This window comes from Malaclemys terrapin, chromosome 10, assembly GCF_027887155.1.
Source record: "Malaclemys terrapin pileata isolate rMalTer1 chromosome 10, rMalTer1.hap1, whole genome shotgun sequence".
NCBI lineage: Eukaryota > Metazoa > Chordata > Testudines > Emydidae > Malaclemys > Malaclemys terrapin.
This window is the reverse complement of record NC_071514.1, coordinates 85,313,450-85,333,623: the sequence shown is the minus strand read 5'-3', so window position 1 is coordinate 85,333,623 and position 20,174 is coordinate 85,313,450. Positions and strand designations below refer to the sequence as shown.

The following is a 20,174-nucleotide window of genomic DNA, read 5'->3' as shown; positions in this document are numbered from 1 at the left end:
AGGCAAGAACTACCTGGGCTGCTGGGAACATGCAGGGTTAAGAATTCCAGCTGATCATCTCTGGCAGCAGCAGTGAGGCAGCTAATTGGGAGAGAAACTCTGACAGGCCAAAACTGATGTTTGACTGCAGGGGAAGCCCCTAAAGGAAGCCTAGAGGCAGGTTCTCACTATGGCATTGTGGAGGGTTTGATTCGGTTTTACTTTCCTGCAACAACATGCAGGTTAAAAACTGCAAGTCTGACTTCCAGGAGATTTTAATCCAGAGGAACCTTCCCATCCCAGAGACAAATGAATAGACATGGGAAGTTAAAAGAAATGAGCCATTTGAGATGGCATTGAAAAGTGAAAGTGGAAATCCGTTCCATTTAAAACAGATCTCTAGAACTGTTCAAAAATTACTATCAATTGTTTTCCATGGAGAATTTGAAAAACTCTAATGTTTTCAATATTTCCCATGAAAGTTTGATTTTGATGAAAACCCCAAAGAAGTTTTAAAACCTCTTTTTTCTTTTCCCATTTCTCTCTCTCTCACACACACACACACACACCCCAAAAACCCTAAACATTTTCAATTAAATAATTTTTCCCATTAAAATTTTGTTCAGAAAAAAATATGCTATTTTTTGTTGAAAAACCTTTGATGGGAAAATTGTAGCCAGCTCTCCTGATCTCAAGCTCTTTATTCAATATATGCCAGATTCTCCCCCTTAAAACATGGTTTTCCTGAAGGAGCAGCACATGGGCATGTTGGAGCAGATGTGTGTCAAATTAAGCTTAAAGTTATTAACAACCTTGATTATAACATTGTTACTGCAGTTCCACAACCTTACTGGTTTCTGCCTCTCCACGTCATTACAGCTCATTGTGCCAATCAGTAATAACAATGGACTCTCGAGGATTGTTCTAAACTGAGCAGGAATATGGGGAGAAGTCACAATACATTGACCTAGAAGTATTAAACATAAAAGTGCTCCAACCCGCACCAGGCACTCTGGGTGCTGTTCAACAGTAAATACCAGCAGCTGGGAGGGGAAAGGTCTACTTTAATAGGCCTAGGTTCGAAGTGATAAGAATCTGGAAATGATTCTTCATATACAAGTTCTTACAGAGAGCTCATCACTGCGGCATCAGAGCAACTGTAGTTCCTAATGTCAGGAGACAAAGATCTATTTCTCTCTTTCACCAGGTCCTGGAGGGAGGGGGTGATATTATTTTTATTGTTTGGCTAAGACTCCTATTGTTCTCTCCTATTGGTTACGCCATGAGTTAAGATCCCTCCCATTTATGGGGGGAGGGATAGCTCAGTGGTTTGAGCATTGGCCAGCTAAACCCAGTGTTGTGAGTTCAATCCTTCAGGGGGCCATTTAGGGATCTGGGGCAAAAATCTGTCTGGGGATTGGTCCTGCTTTGAGCAGGGGGTTGGACTAGATACCTCCTGAGGTCCCTTCCAACCCTGATATTCTAACAGAGTTATGCAGGATTTTCAGGTTTCAAAAACTAATGCTTTTCCTTGGGTTAGTGCAAACAAACAAAAACACACTGCTTAAAAAAGCTCAAATGAATTCACCAGCTTCTTCAGAGCAGGCATGGGATGTGCAAGTTTCATGACCTTGACAGCACTACCGTTTTGCTTACATGGGAAGCGTAATTAACCCAGGCAAATGAAGTGTCAGGATGTAATGATCTCTGAATAATGCCTGTCCACCAATCCATCGATAAAGGGCAACAGATCTGAAGGCAAAAGTAGTAAGTGAGGACTGTACAGTGCTTTAGCCCAGCGTTTCTCAAATGCAGCCACTATGGCCGCATGCGGCAGCCTCCCAAGCACGGGCGGAGATTGGGAGAGCAAAGCAGCAGCCCCTCCCTGCAGCACTCAGCTATTGCACCGGAATAGCAGTTATCAAAGGCAGCGAGGCGCACTGCCTCCGTGTTTGCACTGGCACTGCCAGCAGGGAGAAGTGTCCTGCACCACACTGCCTCCTTGGGGGCTCCAGACAGCGCCTCTGGAGATAGCTGGGGCTGGCGTGCACAGCGCTGGAGGTGGCTGCAGCGTTCGGCCACTGGGGCACTTGCCTAGGCAGCTTCCCCACTCCCGCCCAACCAGGCCTGGGGATCCTGGGACTCCAGAGGCAGCCGGTGAGTTCCTGACCCACCTTTCTTGGGACAGACCACAGGCAGCAGGGACAGAGAGATGGGTCGGCGTTTCCCCCTACTCGGGCCACACTCGCTGTAGGTACCACAACAGCTCAATGGCTCCGGGAGGCTACTGGGCTTGGCAGCTCCCCGGCAGGGTGAGGGGCTCCTGCTCCTTGACACGCTCTGAGCACAAGAATAGGAACAAAGTCCTTGTGCGCTGAATGGGGAGCTCTACTTCCTACCGCCCTCCTCCTACATAAATACATTACAACGATTGGGACGTCTCTATGTGCAGATTCATTTGTTTTTCCTAAAGTTAATTAAGTATCTTAGGAAAAATCATCAGAGCAGCCACTAGCAAGAGGTGGTGGCCGCACAATCCCAAGACTGGATATGACCTTCAGAGTTTGTACCACCGAAGAGCGTCAGACTGAGCCATTCACAAGAGCCAAGAAGAGCGTTTCTCCGCTTGAACACTTCACTTCTTCACTCTTCTGCTAGGACTGGAGTTCATGAAGATGCATTTAGCAGAATATTAGAAGTGTCAATACCTAAAACATTCTAACTGTTCAGAGGTATTTCGTTGTCCTTTCTGCAAGTGAAGCTATTACTGTTGTATTATTTTAAAATGCAACACAAACCGATAGGAATGCCACCAGCACAATCAGAACAGGAGTACTTGTGGCACCTTAGAGACTAACAAATTTATTAGAGCATAAGCTTTCGTGGACTACAGCCCACTTCTTCGGATGCAGTTAACATATCCGAACAACATGCCAGGGGGGCGTTTTACACCTCACTCACTTTAGAGCCATGATCCAAGTATCGTGATCTTTTTAGCTACACAGGAACTGACTAAATCCAAGCAGCCTAATTCAGAAGGCAAGCGCTAGGATTATGAAAATAGCGTTGGAATTTTAACTCACTCATCCCCACAGAGAAGAGGCAGACACCCTTTAAGCAAGTAGCATTTCCACTCTGCCCCAAACAGAATATGTACATGGTATATATAATCATAAACTCCCCCCCCCCCCCTTCCTGAAATCTGGTTTTCCCAGTATCTCAAAATATCTTGAAGTTCTCGCCAAGGGAACTGTTCCTTGGGCATCCTTACAGAGCATCCTCTGTCCGAGCCACTAACTCTGCTCCAGAAACTATCAATCCCTTCTCAGATCCTGCTTGGCACTAACAAGATCTACTTGCCCAGGAGGCTGGGTTTGGAGGTTCACAGGTGGTCTGGGCTTTAGGGAGGGCATCTGCATGCACATAGTAGAGTTAATTGGCAATATGTATTTAGACAGATAAAACACAGCCCCAACACACAAGGTACTAAAATCAATACAAGTTAGCTTCAGGGTGAGGAATTCAGCCACAACTCTTAAAACAAAGAGTTTGTGCCCTCCCAGGTCTCTCCTACTGGAGATCTGGACTCAAACAGGCCTCGCGTGAAACACCGGGAACTCTCTCCCTGCTCTCCCAGCACAGTTTTCAGCACCAGGGGGAGAGTTGTGGCCATAACAGTGGCCTAACGAGTCCATCTGAATCCCTTGAAAGCCAACAATTCCACGTATAGACATGATTATAGCCTAGGGTCAAATATGATCCACATGGAGCCGACCAGCATGCACACATTAAAGTGTCTGACTAACCACCCTACCTACTTTAGTTTATCAATGTGTGTCATGGCCAGTTCCCACACTCTTACGCTATTGGATTCCAGTAACTCAATACTCGGAGGTAGTAATAGTAACAGACAGTACGGTGACTTAGGCCAAAGCATTTTCCAGGAGAGTCTATGCATCAAGCAGAAATTGGATGAAGCGTCTTTTCACACGAGATTTGCTGACTGCAGTCTCATGCTTTTGGAAACTGAGTTGCTTTTTTTTTTTTTTTTTTGCCTTCCATTTATTTAGAAAGATACCGGAAAGAAGACTGTACTACACTGAGTATGGGGCAGCTGGGCAGAAGGTAATGGGCGTTAACAATACAAGGAAGAGCTGCATCGCTAACTGCTAAGTACAATTGTATTTTACAGTGAGAGAGTTTAAAAAAAACCCTGCAGATGAAGTAGCTGCAGGAAGAACTGTCCTGAAGTGATTTATATACTGCAGTTCAGCGTGCAGCCAATAGACAATACCCATCACAGGCAGCAAACAGATACTAGGCAGAAGGGCACTGACAGCTGAATTTGCACAGCGAAACCGTACAGATACATCAGCCATTGTTTCATGGAATACATTTTCCATTTCAGAAGCAATATGGTCAGCCACTGTGAGCAACTGAAAGAGTTAAGAAACTGTAGGACACACCTGACGACTTAACCCAACAGGGATACGTGGAAGTAACTTCCTACCGTCCCAACAAGGAGTTAAAAAACAATCCTCTCTTTATAAAAAATGGATAACATATAAGCAGCAGTAATTAATTTTATTGCACATGAGCCAAGCACATGAATCCCAAGGACATCAGATGTTCCACATCCAAAAAAACCAATGTTTTGTAGGGCTGTTTTTTAACAAGAGAAAAGTTTGAAGTATCAGCACAGCTTCCCCAGCCAAGAAATCAATTGCAGCCTGCACTCAGTTTCATCAGCAAAGATGGTGAAAAGGGACGATTATCATGGAACGGTCCTGTAGCAGGGAGCACCTTCTTTCCTTTAACAAGGGCCAACCCCACTAGCTCTGAAGCGCCGAGAGCCAAAGGACATTCTGCCCCGCACCATACATCTACTCAATCCATTTTACACTGGCAGATGCCCTGCAGATTCCTACTGACCTCCAAGGAAAACAAAGTCACCCCCCACCTGCATTTTATGGGACACATGCAGGCAGAAATATCCTTCTCCTATAGAAATGTCATATATACTTCTTATAGGGTTAGAAGTTCTGTGGGGAAGGCAGGTGCTGAGCAGTCAATGAGTGAGGAGCGCAGGGCACAGAAAAACATCCAGGGAAACGGCCTCCAGAAGGATTAAAGGATCCTCAGGTGGCGTCCTTTGTTGTAGCTCCATTGACTTTAACGGAGTGAGGGAGAATTACACCATTTGAAGACCTGGCCCAAAGAGCGCAGGGACAAATATTTGACAGCACGCTGACGGCAGCTACTTCTAATCACCATTCCTACCAGTTACTTCTTGAAAATGATATTTAATCAGGAGTTTAGAGCCCTGACAGGGGCTGCCTGTATTGTGAGGGACCTGGCCCCCATTGATATTTGACTCCTTGGCGCAAGGTACCGTAAAGCAGGTACAGTTTGTAAAGCTCTCTGGGGCACAAGCTGGCATTTTCTTAGTTTCTTGGCTGTGCAGCGCCTTGTACAATGAGCCCCTGATCCTTGGCATTACAGAACTAGAAGCCCGTTCTCGATGGCTGCCAGACCACATGCTTTCTCCTGGAGAGAGCGTTTGATTTGGCTGTGTAACCAGTGCCAAGTTCCCCTGGCTGGAGTTGTGTCTTTAAGCCCCTGCTCTCCAGGGCAAGGACTATTTGTAGGGCTCAGTTTGGCCTAGTGTACAGGGCCATGTACGCCTGTGGCACTATCTGTAGTAGTCAAACAGCTCAGGCCCCTGGGCGTCTGTGGGAAACCGACTGCTCCAGCACATAAAGACAAGGCCAGGTGGAGTCCCACATGTTCTGTCTCAGAACTGCTCTCCACGCCAGCTTAGCAGAATCTTGGCTTACCCGTGCGCTCATCGGCGTTCGCAACATGTTTCCTAACGCTAGCCCCCATGAGACTGGAGAGCCAGTGCAGGCCCATCACAGGGAAGCTATTTGTGAGCAGGGATTTTAATCTTCACTCACAGGGCTGCTGTCTGGAGAACTTTTAAAGTCACTCCATTCATTTTACTTCTCTGCCCTCTATGCCTCCTCCACCCCGCCCCCATCTCCTCTGTCCCCTGTCTAGTCTGCCTTGGGAAGAGAGCCATCGCCGACTTGGAAAACCATTGAGACGGACCTGAATGTCAGCTAAAGGCAGCGTGGCTTGTGGGGAGTTGGTATTGAGAGGTAGGACATACTCTTCCTTACCACAGGGCTAAGCAAGCGACCTCCATGGCCCCTACGCAGGGGTCAAGGGGGTACATGGGAGACGACACCCTGTCCCCTTCCAACAGCGGAGGAGCAATAACACGCATCTCCCTGGCTTGGGTATACTACATCCCCCACAGCTTCCTCGCCTCCCCCTCGGCTGCTGTGGTGAAGAGAGGGGAGCTCTTTCCTTTAACTGTTGCCCTAATGTAACAAGGAACCTCAGACATGCCAGAGATAGAGACATGATGCTCCCGTCCCAGAGAACAAGGGACTGCGTGCAGTACCTGAATTCTGTTCCTTGTGTGTCAGTACAGAGCTTGTGCTCTTAAGAGCACAATGGTTTGGGGCTCTAATGGAGATTTCTGACAAATCCAGGGGTAGCACAACCCCAACATTCAAGATGTACCTATTATCTACCTCGCTTGCTTTGTCTGCTGTGATGCCAACGCTGCACTGAAGAGGCTCTGTGAAGAATTCTTATCCTCTCCTTGGCCTGGTTATCACAGAGCACACAATAGAGAAGTCAGGCTCTTAAGTGATCCGAAGGAAACCTGACAGCATCTGTGCCTCTCTGAGAGCTATCAGGACATACCAGGGGCCAGATTAGCTCAGACGGTAACACAATAGAAAGCCCTTTGTGACCTTCAGAAGTTCTACTTTTGCAGTGAAATTTTCCTCCTGCCTGTACTAAGAGCCAGCCCAGCGCAATTTCCTGAGTAAATCTGCCTTGCATTTGCATTTTATGAACAAATGAGGAACGTGTTGCATGCAAGACCTACAGTTACTTCTCTCCTACCAAGGCTGGTTATTCCCCTTTTTAAAACTGTTCTAGTTCACTGACTTCCAAACTAGCGATTCGGGAAGGCAGGCTGAAGGCATTAGTTGCACAGCACTTCACTCAGCCTCCGCTGCTGTTTTGTTTTGTCCCTCACGCTGGAGCCCTGTCACATGTCTAAGAGGCTCCCGTCCCACGTTTGGACCTTGGCAGGTCGAGAGCTGTGTTTACGTTAATGTGAAACACTTTAATTCTTTTCACAGCTGGCTTTTGCAGAGAAATACACCCAAACATTTATCTTTGGCACAATCCCATCCCACCCACCACTAGCAAAATGTCCCTTCTCGTTACTGCACAGATCTGCAGGCAGGAACAGGAGGCGGCCTATTAACATTTTATTTTTGACTGTACACTTTTTAATTAAGTGCTCTGCATATGGATCAAGCCCTCATTGAGCTAGAGTGATGGACAGAATTAAAAGTTAACTTTAGTCACAATGAGCACATGCCTCATTAGCTCCTACGTTCAAAGGTGAACCAGAAATCTGCAGTGAAAGTTTTAAGCATTTACAAGTGATGTGCATTTCAAGTTGAGCTGGCCCAAACATTAGAAAACAATATTGCCCTGACTGACTGGGAGAAAGGCAAGACTGGACCAGATTCCCCAATGGATCTTTTCAAATTATAACTTCCATGAAGATCCCAAAAGAATTTGAGCCTGGTTTTAAGAAGGCATACGGCCCAGCCTCCACTTCTACATCTGCAATTAAGCACCAATCCAGACATCTGATCTACACAGGTAAACCCTTATACCCTTGTGGAGCCCCACAGACCTCCACTGTCATAAAGGTCCACCCACCCAGATCAGATTGCAAGATCAGGGCCTCAGATTATAGCTACTCCATTTCCTGGCACAGTAAATGGGATGACTAAATGTTAAGCCAGGCACCCACAGCTAGTGCAAAACTGTGTTTGCAAAGAGATGTAACGCTACTTTTCCAAGATCAGGTGCTGTGCCCGTGTAAATGCTTGTTTTCAGAAGTATGAACTTCACCTCACCTGGAAACTAGGGTTCTGGCTTTCCCTGTTCAAAAGGGAAAACAAACTGACCCCTAAAGGAAGCAAGATGCTACTCCATGTCCCTGCTCCCAATCCCTGACACATGGCAGGAGTTTGTAAGATCACATGATGCTGAGCAGCAGAGCTGGGTGTGAAATGTTTTTTCTGTCCCACAAAAATTTGAGATTTCCAAAGTTCTCCCATTCTGGTTGAAAACCCACAGAGGAAGAGAGACACCCACCGCAGAACAGCCTGGTGGCTTGGGGAACTCACTGGGATGTGGGAGACCCAGCTTCAAGGCCCTTCTCCAACCAATTTGGAGCAGGAACTGGAAGCAGATTCCGAACAGGGACTTGAACCGAAGCCTCCCACATGCCGGTGAGTGCCCTAACCACCAGGCTCTGGAGGCATCTCGCTTGATCTTCCATCCTGGAATTGAGAAATGTTTCCTGAGGAGAGTTTCATCAAAACGAACCCTTTTCCTCAAAGAGAGTTTTGGTTTCAACACATTTGTATTTTTCTGACAAGAAGTCGGTTAGTCAGAAAACTGACCAGCTCCGAGAGGAAAAGGGGAGTGGGGCACAAACATCCCAAACCTTGAGACGGAAGGAAAAACACCCTATTCTTCAAATATTTGTTTATCAAGGTCTCATTTAGGCCCAAACATTGGATTATTCTTCCACCAGAATTCGTTACTGTAGAAGAATTTAATCATAAACCTAGTTGTCATACTCAGCTATTGGGGATGGGAAAATACCCCTACCCAGACGGAGCAGCAGGAGGCAAAGACACAGATGATATTCAGTGGGCTTCACGTCAGGCCCCATTACTGCCCCTAACAGGAGTACCCGATTACTGTAGCTAAAAAAAATTTTTTTTAAAGAAAAGGTGGCAGCTATCCTTTCTCAGGAGACTAGAAAGGAAAATCCATCGACGTTAATTGCAATGGGGAAAAAATAGATTTCCCTGATGAACTTAATGGATTTTTGTGCACTTGTAAGAAGAAAGATGCTAATTAAGTCACAGCCTCTTAATGTTCCCTAAGTGATATATGCTGCAACAAACTGAACATTTCTACAAGTCATCTGCAGATTCTTGAAGTTCCAGAATTCCCTCCCAACTCCAAAACATGCTAATGAACCTTGAAGGCAATTATGGGCGGGCGGGGGGGAATCCAGAGCAAGATAGGGGAGAATTAGAAGGAACTATCACCACTTGCCTCCTGTTTTAAAGCAGACTTTGGAGGAGGCCTCACTACTCAACCTAAATTCAGAGGATGCATCTTCTTTTGTGTGTCTGTCAAACATATTTTTAATCAAAATTCTGCAAAACTAACCATCTGGAGAAGCAAACAGAGGACTAAACCAACTTCCCCTTTCTATTTCTACCTGCTCAACTGCACCAGTTCTAGCAGCAAAAAGAATTGGGTTCCTTGTATGCAAGCACACTTCCTTGTTGCAATATTAAAGTATATTAAGAATTGTTCCACCCCAGAGGCATTCAAACATTCTTCAAAATGATGTTTCCAATTTTTGCAGCATTACATAAACAACATAATTTGTGTTGCAAAAGTAATTGTAGTACCATTTTAATTAGTCTGTATGATCACTAACATTTCTCCAGTATACCACTAAATTACTAGTTTTGAGACAACTCTGAATGATTGGAGTTTGGTTTGTTTTATTTCTCACTTGCAGTCAATAAAGACACATTTTGAGTAGCTACATGGAGCGAATTATGATAGAAACAAGACAGAATGTAGCATCGGAATGATTTGCAACTTTAGAATGTATTACGGGTTTCACTTCCGTTTGGAGGGCAGCAAAGGAGTGGGGGGAAGGAAAGGGTGGGTTTTAAAGGCAGATATTTCTCTCTAATTAAATCCTACAGTGCCTTCTCCGGCTTATGTTTTGAACCAAGTGTTGAGTTTGAAAACTGAGGCTAAAATGAGAAAGCTGAATTGTAAGACGAGTGAATATTTTATTTCCAAACTTCAGTCTAAATGAAATACTTGGTGAACACACCTCAGCCAGCCTAATTATAGAGTCACATAAAGAAATACAAAAATTGCTGCATGTGAGATAAGCCTCCAACAGTAAATAAGGCACTTTGTTGTTTTGAAAAGAATCAAGATTCTTCTTTCCAAAATCCTTCCCAATTGCTAGGTACATTCAAAAGGCCGCAAGCAGTAACAGGAGCAAGTTATTTCACATCCATGTGTGAGAGTCCCACTGCCCGGCTCCTCACCTCTAGGGCAGTGGTTTAATTCTTGCCTGGATCAGCAGACACAGAAACATGGCTCCATGTTGGCTGGCAACAAAACAGCTGTTAGCAAGTCCAGTTCCTATAGGACACACGCCTTCATTCCAGAGCCACTGGCACTCCTGTTAGCAGTCTCAGCAGAGGTGCCAAGGATTGAATGGGCCATGGGAACCAGCAGTTCCCTTCGAGCCAGAATTGAGGCACATTAGCTAAACAGATGTGGAGAAAAACAGACTGCCACTGCTCAGGCCATAGGAGTTCTTGGGATAAACAGAGACTTTGTTCTCCAGGGCTTTCAAACCAGTCCTTTTTCCCAGCACCAGGTGTTTTGTTTTATTTAATTGAAAAGGAATGAAGATCTTACTCAAGTTTCTACAGTAAGAAGGCAATTTCCGTAAAGCCTGATTACAGGTTAGTTCTACAAAGGTCCCTGGTTTTTCCATCTCCTCACAGTTATTTGTGCTATGGTAGGGCCTAGCAACTCCAATAAAGGGGCAGAGGCTCATTGTCCTCAACAAGGCACAGACACCTTTGCCTTGCTTGAGGTGAGCAGGCGATCGATCATTAGAAGAGAAGCTTGGCTTCACTAGCAGAACTCCATCCCACCGGAAAACCCTTGGCCAAAATTTTCAAAAATAAGACCCTAAACTTAGATGCCTAAATACACCTGCCATTAGCCCCCCCAAAATTTTTTTTTTAAATAATAAAATTAAAAAAAAAAAAAAAAAAAAGAAGGAGCCTAATGTCAGCCACTTACAGATCAGAGCTCCCAGACTGCAGTCTATCGCTACCTCCATCAATGCGCTTAACGTTACCACTATCAAAACATTCAGTTAGGAATCCCCAGAAGGCAATGCCACTGACCATTAAATGCCATACAGGATTGTCTCACTTGGTCAATAAACCAATGGTAAGCTCATTTCCCCCCCACCCCACCCGTGTCTCTGCTCTACACGGTTCTCACAGCATGGAAAGAAATCCATTTTAGAACTTTGTAAGAAGCAGAGGGAACTCAAAGTACTAAAAAAAAAAAAAGCCACACTCAAGGCCACATTAAAGCTTTCATACCTTTCAGGGACGACAGATCATTATGACACTCAAAGAGTTCCAGCTGTATCTTTTCTTCGCTTATACATAAGCGTTGCATGCTGAACTTTGTTCATATCCGGCAGCTCCAAACACATCCATAGTTCCCCAGTGATAACTACATTTTTCTAATATTTCTATTTCTCAACATACATTGAGCATTATCATTAGCTCGTAAGACTCTATGAGCCAAGTTCTGTTCTTAGATACAGCATGTACACAAGACTCCTACTGGCTAATGAAAGACGCATTCTTAACGGGGCAGTTCCAGGCACCAGCGCACCAAGTGCGTGCCTGGGGCGGGAAGCTGCAGGGGGAGGCCTGCCGGTCACCGTGAGGGCGGCAGTCAGGCTGCCTTCAGCAGCATGCCTGCGGGAGGTCTGCCGGTCCCATGGCTTCGGTGGCGAGTACGCCGAAGCCGCGGGACCGGCAGACCTCCCATAGGCACACTGCCGAATCCGTGTTACCAGCAAACCTCCCACAGGCACGCCGCCAAAGCCTGCCTCACTGCCGTGCTTGGGCAGCAAAATACATAGAGCTGTCCTTGATTCTTAAGAACATAAGAACGGCCAGAATGGGCCAGACCAAAGATCCATCAAGCCCACTATCCTGTCCTCTGCCAGTGGCCAATGGCAGGTGCCCCAAAGGGAATGAACAGAGAGGTAATCATCAAGTGATCCATCCCCTGTTTGCCAGAAGCTGGGATTGGGTGACAGAATTTAATTCTTCTATCTGAAGGGAGAAGTTGCTCAATAACTTTAAGGTACATGTGAGAGAGACCAGCAATTAGTGTGGAATTCATGGTATCTTAATCATGCAAATGACTACCAGTCAGTCTCCCCAAACTTAATACAGAACGTCACAATAATTAATAAACTAATTATTGTAGATGACCTAGAAAGAAAGCAGGGCACAAACAAATGCCTATTTAAGCAGGTACAGGCAGAAGAAAGCAGTTTAGAAATGGGAAACACATACTTCAGTCAAGTTTCCTGAAGTCTCCTAAACAATGGAATAAAAATAGTTGGGAAAATTATTAAATCTGACTTTAATTTGCATTGAATAAATGGAAACTCTTAAAACCTCAACAGCAGTTTATTGTAAGGCACCTAGACCTACGAGAAAGGAAACAGAACTAAATGGAAACTCGTTCTGGCATGGACATCTCACATACGAGAAAGCTATTCCTTAAGGGCACAAGGGACAGAGATCCCGACTGGAAGGCCTACGACAATGACAAAGTAATAAGTGACAAACGACAGATTCCAAGCAACAGATCAGACACTTCTATAAAATCAAGTATTTTATTTCATCTAAGACAGGATTGATTTCTAAAACGAAGTGCTTAGACACAGCAATAGAGAGATGCAGGGCCACTTCTTATAGCTAAGTCAGAATAAAGAACTAAGTTCTCCACATTTTAGTCCTTAATCACAGCAACCGCTCAGCAGCTATGCTGATGGAAAGGATGGATTTGTGGTGAAGATTCTGGACTAGGAATCAGGAGATCTAGATTAAACTCCTGATTCTGCCTCAACTCTATTTGACCTTGGACAAGTCACTGAATTCCTCTGGGTCTCAGTTCCCCATCTGTAAGAGGGGTATAACAATCCTTCCTTTCTCCAACCCTGCGTTTGTCTTGTCGGCCAAGACTGTCAGCTCTTTGGGACAGGGTTTTCTACTCCAGGCCGCTAGCACAATGAAGCCCCAATGCTTGTCCACCGACAAGCTGAGACCCAGATAGAATACAATAGACGTGAACTGCCCTTCAGTTCTCAGATACTGCAGGAGATTCTTTATGAAGTTAAAGAACTTTATAGAGTCAAAGTTGGTGCTTGCTACTGAAACAATACACTATGGAATCATTTCAGAATACGGAAGGCCTCTCACCGTCAACGAGAATTGCATTATGGATCGTTTCTTCCATTTAGAAATAATCCATTTATTAAAAAGAACAGGAGTACTTGTGGCATCTTAGAGACTAACAAATTTATTGAGCATAAGCTTTCATGGGCTACAACCCACTTCATCCGATGCACAGAATGGAACATATAGTGAGAAATATATATACATACAGAGAACATGAAAAGGTGGAAGTAGCCAATACTGTGTATCCTATGACACCTGACTGGAGGGGGAGCCAAATATGAACAAAACCCCCAGTGTTAGGCACTGTCCTAGCCTCCTGAAACAAGATGACCAATTTGGCACCAGACTGACAGGTAAGAGGGTGGGAATGATCAAGATTTAATACTGATCAATTCTGGGGGGAAAGGGACTGGCCCCTATGATTCTAGGCCTGGGATCCTCAGTTCTTTCTTCCTGTCATGGGAGAAATTATAACCCCTCCTGGAGTTTTCTGTGGATGATCAGTGGTCTAAAGGCAGATGGCACATCAAGTTATTCTAGGCCTTCAATCTGAAACGTAAAAATATTCTACATAGATTGTGTCTCTTTAAACTTAGTGTGCATAGTGGAAGAGGTTTTGACTTGGATAAAGATTAGTTCCACTGTTACTAAGTTACAGCAGTTTAATCATTAAGTTTAATTCTACTACCTCCGAGAAGATCTGTCATCCACAGATCTCAAAACACTTTACCAAGGGACATAAAAACTAAAATCCCATAGAAGTTTAATGATTTGGGAAGCAATTTAGGGGCAGGCACTGCCTATTTTATGTTTATGCTGCGCCCTGCCAAGTGAAGTCTGATCTGTTTGGAGTCTCTAAGTATTACTCAAATGCAGAAATCGTTGTTTTGTATGCTCGTACCTTGAAATATCTCCGGGGGTGGCTTATTAAGGCAAGGAGGAGCCTTTACAGACCGGGGTGGGATTGTCAAGAATGTCTAAGTGATTTAGGAGGTTAAATCCTATTGAGTCAACAGGATTAATAGGCAGCAGGTTTAAAACAAATACAAGTTCTTCTTCACGCAGCGCACAGTCAACTTGTGGAACTCCTTACCTGAGGAGGCTGTGAAGGCTAGGACTATAACAGCGTTTAAAAGAGAACTGGATAAATTCATGGTGGTTAAGTCCATTAATGACTATTAGCCAGGATGGGTAAGGAATGGTGTCCCTAGCCTCTGTTTGTCAGAGGATGGAGATGGATGGCAGGAGAGAGATCACGTGATCATTGCCTGTTAGGTTCACTCCCTCTGGGGCACCTGGCATTGGCCACTGTCAGCAGAGAGGATACTGGGCTGGATGGATCTTTGTCTGACCCGGTACGGCCGTTCTTATGTTATGTTCTTATGACTTGTGCGTCTGCATTACTTATGTGAAGAAAGACCCATGGCACCAAGTCTCAGAGCCCAAGGGCTAGAAATAGCAGGGTAAACTTTCCCACTTGGGCTGGAGCCTGAGCTCTGTGATGCACCCCCTCCGCCGGATTTTAGCGCGCCGGGGCTGCAGCCCGAGCAGTAACGTCACACAGCCCCGGCCTGAGTCAATGGAGCCAGGCTCCGAGACTAGACCGCACTGCGTTTGCAGCTCTGAGACATCCCCCAGATGTTTTGGAGGTCCCACCTAGGAGTTTGTAGGGCGGGGGGAGGGTTTGTTTGCAACATTTGAAGGTCAGTTGCGGTGCGTTTGCAACTCTGAGACAGTCTTTTTATGTACCCTGTTGGCTGACCCCACACTGCAGACTAATTTAATACTGGTTCCAACCATACAGCTTAAACCTTGGAGCAAGTGCTCGGTTACAGGCTTGGTCAATACTTCCAAATGGCTCCAAAAGAGACTACAAAAACCTTCACATCTGTCTGCTGCTGGGCGCCACAGGTAGGAATCAGGACGCAGCAAAGCACTAGACGTTACACAGCAGGAAAGAGATTCTGCATTCACGGCGGATGGTCCAAGCGGACTCTTCTCTATTAGATTTTGACTCTCAATTATGTTATAATTCGATGGACACTTTTGACCATGCTGCTGCCCACAGCACAAACACTAACCTTCCGCGGGTAGCACAGGGGCTTAGCCAGTGGCGTAGCGGTGCAAAATGAAGTGGGTAAATGAACCTAACCTAAACTCCATGTTCCCCAAGTGAGAAATGGGTAAACTCAACCTCGCTGCTGGGTATAACACATGCCAGGGGTGGGGGAGAAGCACTTGCTGCAAGGCTAGGGTGACCAGACAGCAAGCGTGAAAAATCTGGACGGAGGTGGGGGGGGAGGGGTAATAGGAGCCTATATAAGAAAAAGCCCCAAATATCAGGACTCTCCCTATAAAATCAGGACATCTGGTCACCCTACGCAAGGCTAAGCCACAAAACACGCCACCGGAGTAACCTGATGAGTGACTCTAAAATCAAGTACAAATCCTCAGAGCGAAGGCTACAGATCCCTGGCGAGACACTGACCTTGACTCCCACCGCTACGACTTTCTGGCATGCAGAGAAAAGCAGGCACGAAGGCTACAACGTCAGCCCGGGCCTTTAGTCTGAGCTTCTTTGGTTTTGCTAGTTTAAGACAGACAGACCTGTCACATAAGTGGCAGATGTTATGCACCTCTGAGTGAAAGGCAGCATGATTTAGGCTCTTACAAGTAGATTTTATTGGGAATGATCTCCAGAACCCTGGCATCTCGGAGAGTTTCTGCAGTGATCCCATCAAGTGTATTTGGACACTAGAACTAGGCTTATTGCCGTATTTTGCAACCTTTGTTATAGTCCAGAAATGGGCCATAATAAAACCTCTCCTCTAAAACTCCCTGGCTTCCTGAGGTGTTGTAGAGACAGGTGTCAGAGTGGGTTCAAATCTCGAGACAGTGATCTCATGCCTCAAGTTTTGTTTCTGTGTCACTTCCAAAGTCTGATGGAGCTCATTTTCCAGTTCTGATGTAGATGAAGTCTGCCAAGACTATCTGTTCTTGTGAGATTTCATTGCACAGAGCCTTCAGTCTCATGCAAAATGGCTGATCTTGAGAGAAAGCCACCAGTCAAAATGGATATTTGGGGACAAGATTTCAGTGCCATTAAAAATATAAATCACAGCCCTGATTGGACTTCAAACAAGACTCCAAGCTGATGCAAATCTGAACCAAACTGCCCCAGCCAATACCTAGTTACATTGTACGTGCATGTATGATACTTAAATGTATTTAAGTATTTCCCTGCAAAAAGATCAAAAATAAAGTGACAACTGCCAGCCACCAAGTATAAAATCAGGCTAAACCGATTTCATGTAATAAGGACACATCATAAATCCCTGAACACAAAAAATCCTCAGCATTATCAAAACACGGAGAGTTCGGATTATAACAACCCTAGAGTTAAAGGGGGGTGTTCGTTGGTTTGTTATAAAGCCTTATTTTCCAAGCAGTTTAACTCAGCCCTTCAAGTTCTTCAGGGCTGCATAGTTAAACAAGAATCCCAAAACTAGACAGCCGATAGCTAGTTCACAATGAGCCACACGTTTGGATAGTAGGTTATGTACATAAAAAGTGAGTTTACCTATCTCCACTGCTTTCCTTGGACCTCACTTGTATTTCAAGTGATGAAACATGACTAGCACTCAGTTTAAAAGCATTGACCAATCCCTTAGATATTAAGTGGGGAGGTGGGGAAATGACTAAGCTACTTCATTGTGACTGTACCTTCTGCATAAATTTTGACTGGATTCCTGATTCCATCATCCACCCACAACCCACACCCCTTTCAATAACAATATTCCTGAAGTGGTAATTTACATGCTAGGCTGGAATAGCTCCAAGAGCAAAGACACCCCTTTATCCAATACATATTAATAGCCACCTGACTGTAGGGGGGAGAGACTTGTTGGGGGGGGGGGGCTGGGGAAAAGGACATCGGCCGAGATATCATTTACTTAGACTATAAGTCTCTTTGCACATTGCCTAACACGGGAGCTCCTGTCACGGACTAGGATCTCACTAGGTGTAACAACAATAACGATAAACACCTGCTGTCAGTCCACTAGCAGGGGTAGCAATAGCCACCTAGTGCAAGTCTGTTCTCCCCCCAGCACACTCTCCTAAGCAGCGGTCAGCCTCAGGTCAATGTACTTGCATTGGATGGAGGTGTAGGCAACACCCACCCTCAGTGCTGCAGAGTCCCCTCCTATCCTGTCTGAGTAAAGATACAGCTGAGACTAGAGTCACTGCAGCATGCTGGGGAAACTCACTTTTAATTAAGTCATCAATGAAAGTTATTAACAAAAAGGAACAACTAAGCACCCCACACCACCCCCAACAGACAGAAATAACCTAAAAGGGAAGCAGAGGGTTTGGGCTGACACACTGTCACTGCACTTCCCCACCAGTCACACCATCCGCCCGCACTTCCTGGCTTTTGTCAGTATCTGTCAGTACCTTAAAGCTACTTAACCAGAGGGGGCTCTCGGTTTTGTTTTTCCCAGCCTTGTCTTATATGTTCTGCACACATCTCATGAAGGGAAGCCCTGGCCACTCCGAGAGCCCGGGGCATAAGCCACCAGGGCAGGGAGCTGCTCTGGCTTCATATCAGCACAATGAAAACCTGAGCACTAGGCTCCCACAGGGCTTTTCCCAGCCACATTTGAGAACTTCAAAGCTGCACGATAAGAGGCCCAGAGATTCCCCTGTTCGCAACACCCACAGCACAGCATGGCAGGGATTGCACACACTCAGGCCTGTGTGGCAGGGGACTCCCCCCGACACATACACACAACAAGCTGAAATGCAATACAGGTGAAGCACCTACCTTGACACTGGAATCCTTGCTTCCCAAACCCCCTGTAAAGGGAAAGACACACACAATTAGCATCCCCAGTGCATCAACCCACACACTAACCCGCCCCACCCCTTCTCCCTGGGTTGAGCCTCCCCAGTGAGACCTCTCACATCCTCCCATCTAGAGCTGGAAGCAAAGTGACAGCAGCTGGCAACCTGTTCCCAACGAGCTGCTGCCCTGCAGGGACATTCAAACGCACCCCTGGGGAGACAGGCTGGGAAGTGCCCTGCAGCTGGTTCAGTGCTGCAGAAACAACCCTGGGGAAAGGTTAGGTGCACCAGGAGAGCGGGGGGTGGGGGAAGAGATGAGGGGAGGCTCTAGTTTAACGGTCTTGCTCCCCAGCTACAGGGGGTGAATTTACCAGCTGATAGCGGGAGGGGGGGGGTGCACACAAGGGAGTGCCCAGTAAAATCTGGGTACTTGCTGTTGTGTGAGGGGCCAGGGAGGAGCACAGTGAATGTCCCAGGGAGCTGGGCATGCCCTGGGGTGCCCAAAGGAGGCAGGGGTAGCTGGTGAATACAGAGTCTATCTGGGGACACAAGGGGGCACAGAGTCATACAGACAGATCCCTAGGAGAGCATATAAACCAAGGGGGCAAGGGGTCCCTGGCAATGCATGCAGGGATACAGGTGTCCCCCCCTCCCCACGGGATACACAGTTGTGGGGGGCGCTGACAGGGCTCCCCGCAGGGAGCACGGCAGAGAGGGGGCTGGCAGTGCACGCCAAGGGATGCAGGAAGTGCCCCATGGCTGCTAGGGTCCCTAGAAATGCATGCAGAGGGGTGCAGGGGGTCCCCGGTGCCGCGTGCAGGGGTCCCGGGCGCTGCACCCCGGGGTGCATGGCGGAGAGCCCCGGCCGGGCGCACTCACCAGATGAAGTCGGTGCAGTGGCTGCAGAAGGTGGGCTGCTTGAAGAACCGGGCCGTGAACTTGTGGTTCTTCACCTCGTGCACGTTCTTCTGCCTCAGGGCCCCCTTTCGGGCGAAGCGGACCGGCCCCTCCTCGCCCTCCGACCCGGGGGCGGCTGGCGGCTCCGCCATCCTGCGCTGCTGCCCGCCCGCGGAGCCCGAGCCGCAGCTGGTGCGGATGCTGCGCGCGAGCCGGATGCAGCCGCCCGGCACCTCTGGCTGCAGCTGGGAAGGGAGCGCGAGAGGCTCTGTCCGCCCCGCCCACTCATCTGCATAGTGCCCGCCCGCTCATCTCCATGCTAAGTCCCGCCCCCGGAGCTTTATTTGCATAGCCGCTCCCCCTGCACCAGCGGCGCTGCTCCTAGCTCCGCCCACCGATCCCCCCCTGACTTGCGCGACGTGCCCCAGCCCCGCCTGCCAGCCCCGCCCACTGCACTCATTTCAATAGGCACCTCCCAAGCCCCGCCCACGCCGGATTGATTTGCATAGCTTGGTCCTCGGCGTCAAAGCTGCAGTGCTCCCAGTCCCGCCCACCTGGCCCTGATCTGCATAGCCCCTGATGGGCACCCCCCCCACCACTGGATCTGCAAACTCGCCCACACACTTCTAATTTGCATCGCTCCCACAACCTCATTTGCATATATCTGCCCTAGACCCCGCCTACCCTCTCCTTGTTTCCAGAGCTCTACCACCCAACATCCTTTGGGGAGCCCCAAACTCTGCCCATCCCTCTCTTAGTTGTATATTTCACAGGTATCAGTTAAAGAGCATCCCCCTCTTCCTGCAACCTTAACACCCCCTGCAAGCCCCACCCCCTTCCCCTCTTCATTTGCATAGGGAGCCCCCACCAAAATAGCTCCCCCATCTCCACCCTTCATTTGCATACCATGCCCTCAGCACCTTCTGCAGGGCCACTAGCTCCGCCCATCAACGCCTTCATTTGCATAACTGAGTCCCAACCCCAACTGTCAGGCTCATCTCTGAGAGCAGGCAAGGGGGCCTGTAGGCGATAGGGTGACCAGACAGCAAGTGTGAAAAATCAGGACGGGGGTAGGGGGTAATAGGAACCTATATAAGAGAGACCCAGAAATCGGGACTGTCCCTATAAAACCGGGACATCTGGTCACCTTAGTAGGCAAGAGCTGGATAGGTGGCTGCTTGGAGGGCCACATTCCAGAGGGTGACATGCCTGGAGAAG

The 20,174-nt window shown here is 47.2% G+C and overlaps 1 protein-coding gene across 2 annotated transcripts in view; it reads right to left on the bottom strand.

Moving 5' to 3' along the window:
• Positions 1-19,179, bottom strand: part of PRKCB (protein kinase C beta) — a 241,597-nt gene extending 222,418 nt beyond the window's left edge. For both annotated transcript variants that reach the window (XM_054042412.1, XM_054042411.1), the window contains exons 1-2: positions 18,939-19,179; positions 18,040-18,071 (exon numbers count right to left, since the gene is read on the bottom strand). In XM_054042412.1, the coding sequence (XP_053898387.1) occupies positions 18,040-18,071; positions 18,939-19,108 (202 nt within the window). In that variant the 5' untranslated portion in view covers positions 19,109-19,179. The remainder of the gene's footprint in view (positions 1-18,039; positions 18,072-18,938) is intronic.
• Between the last annotated feature and the right edge of the window lie 995 nt (positions 19,180-20,174).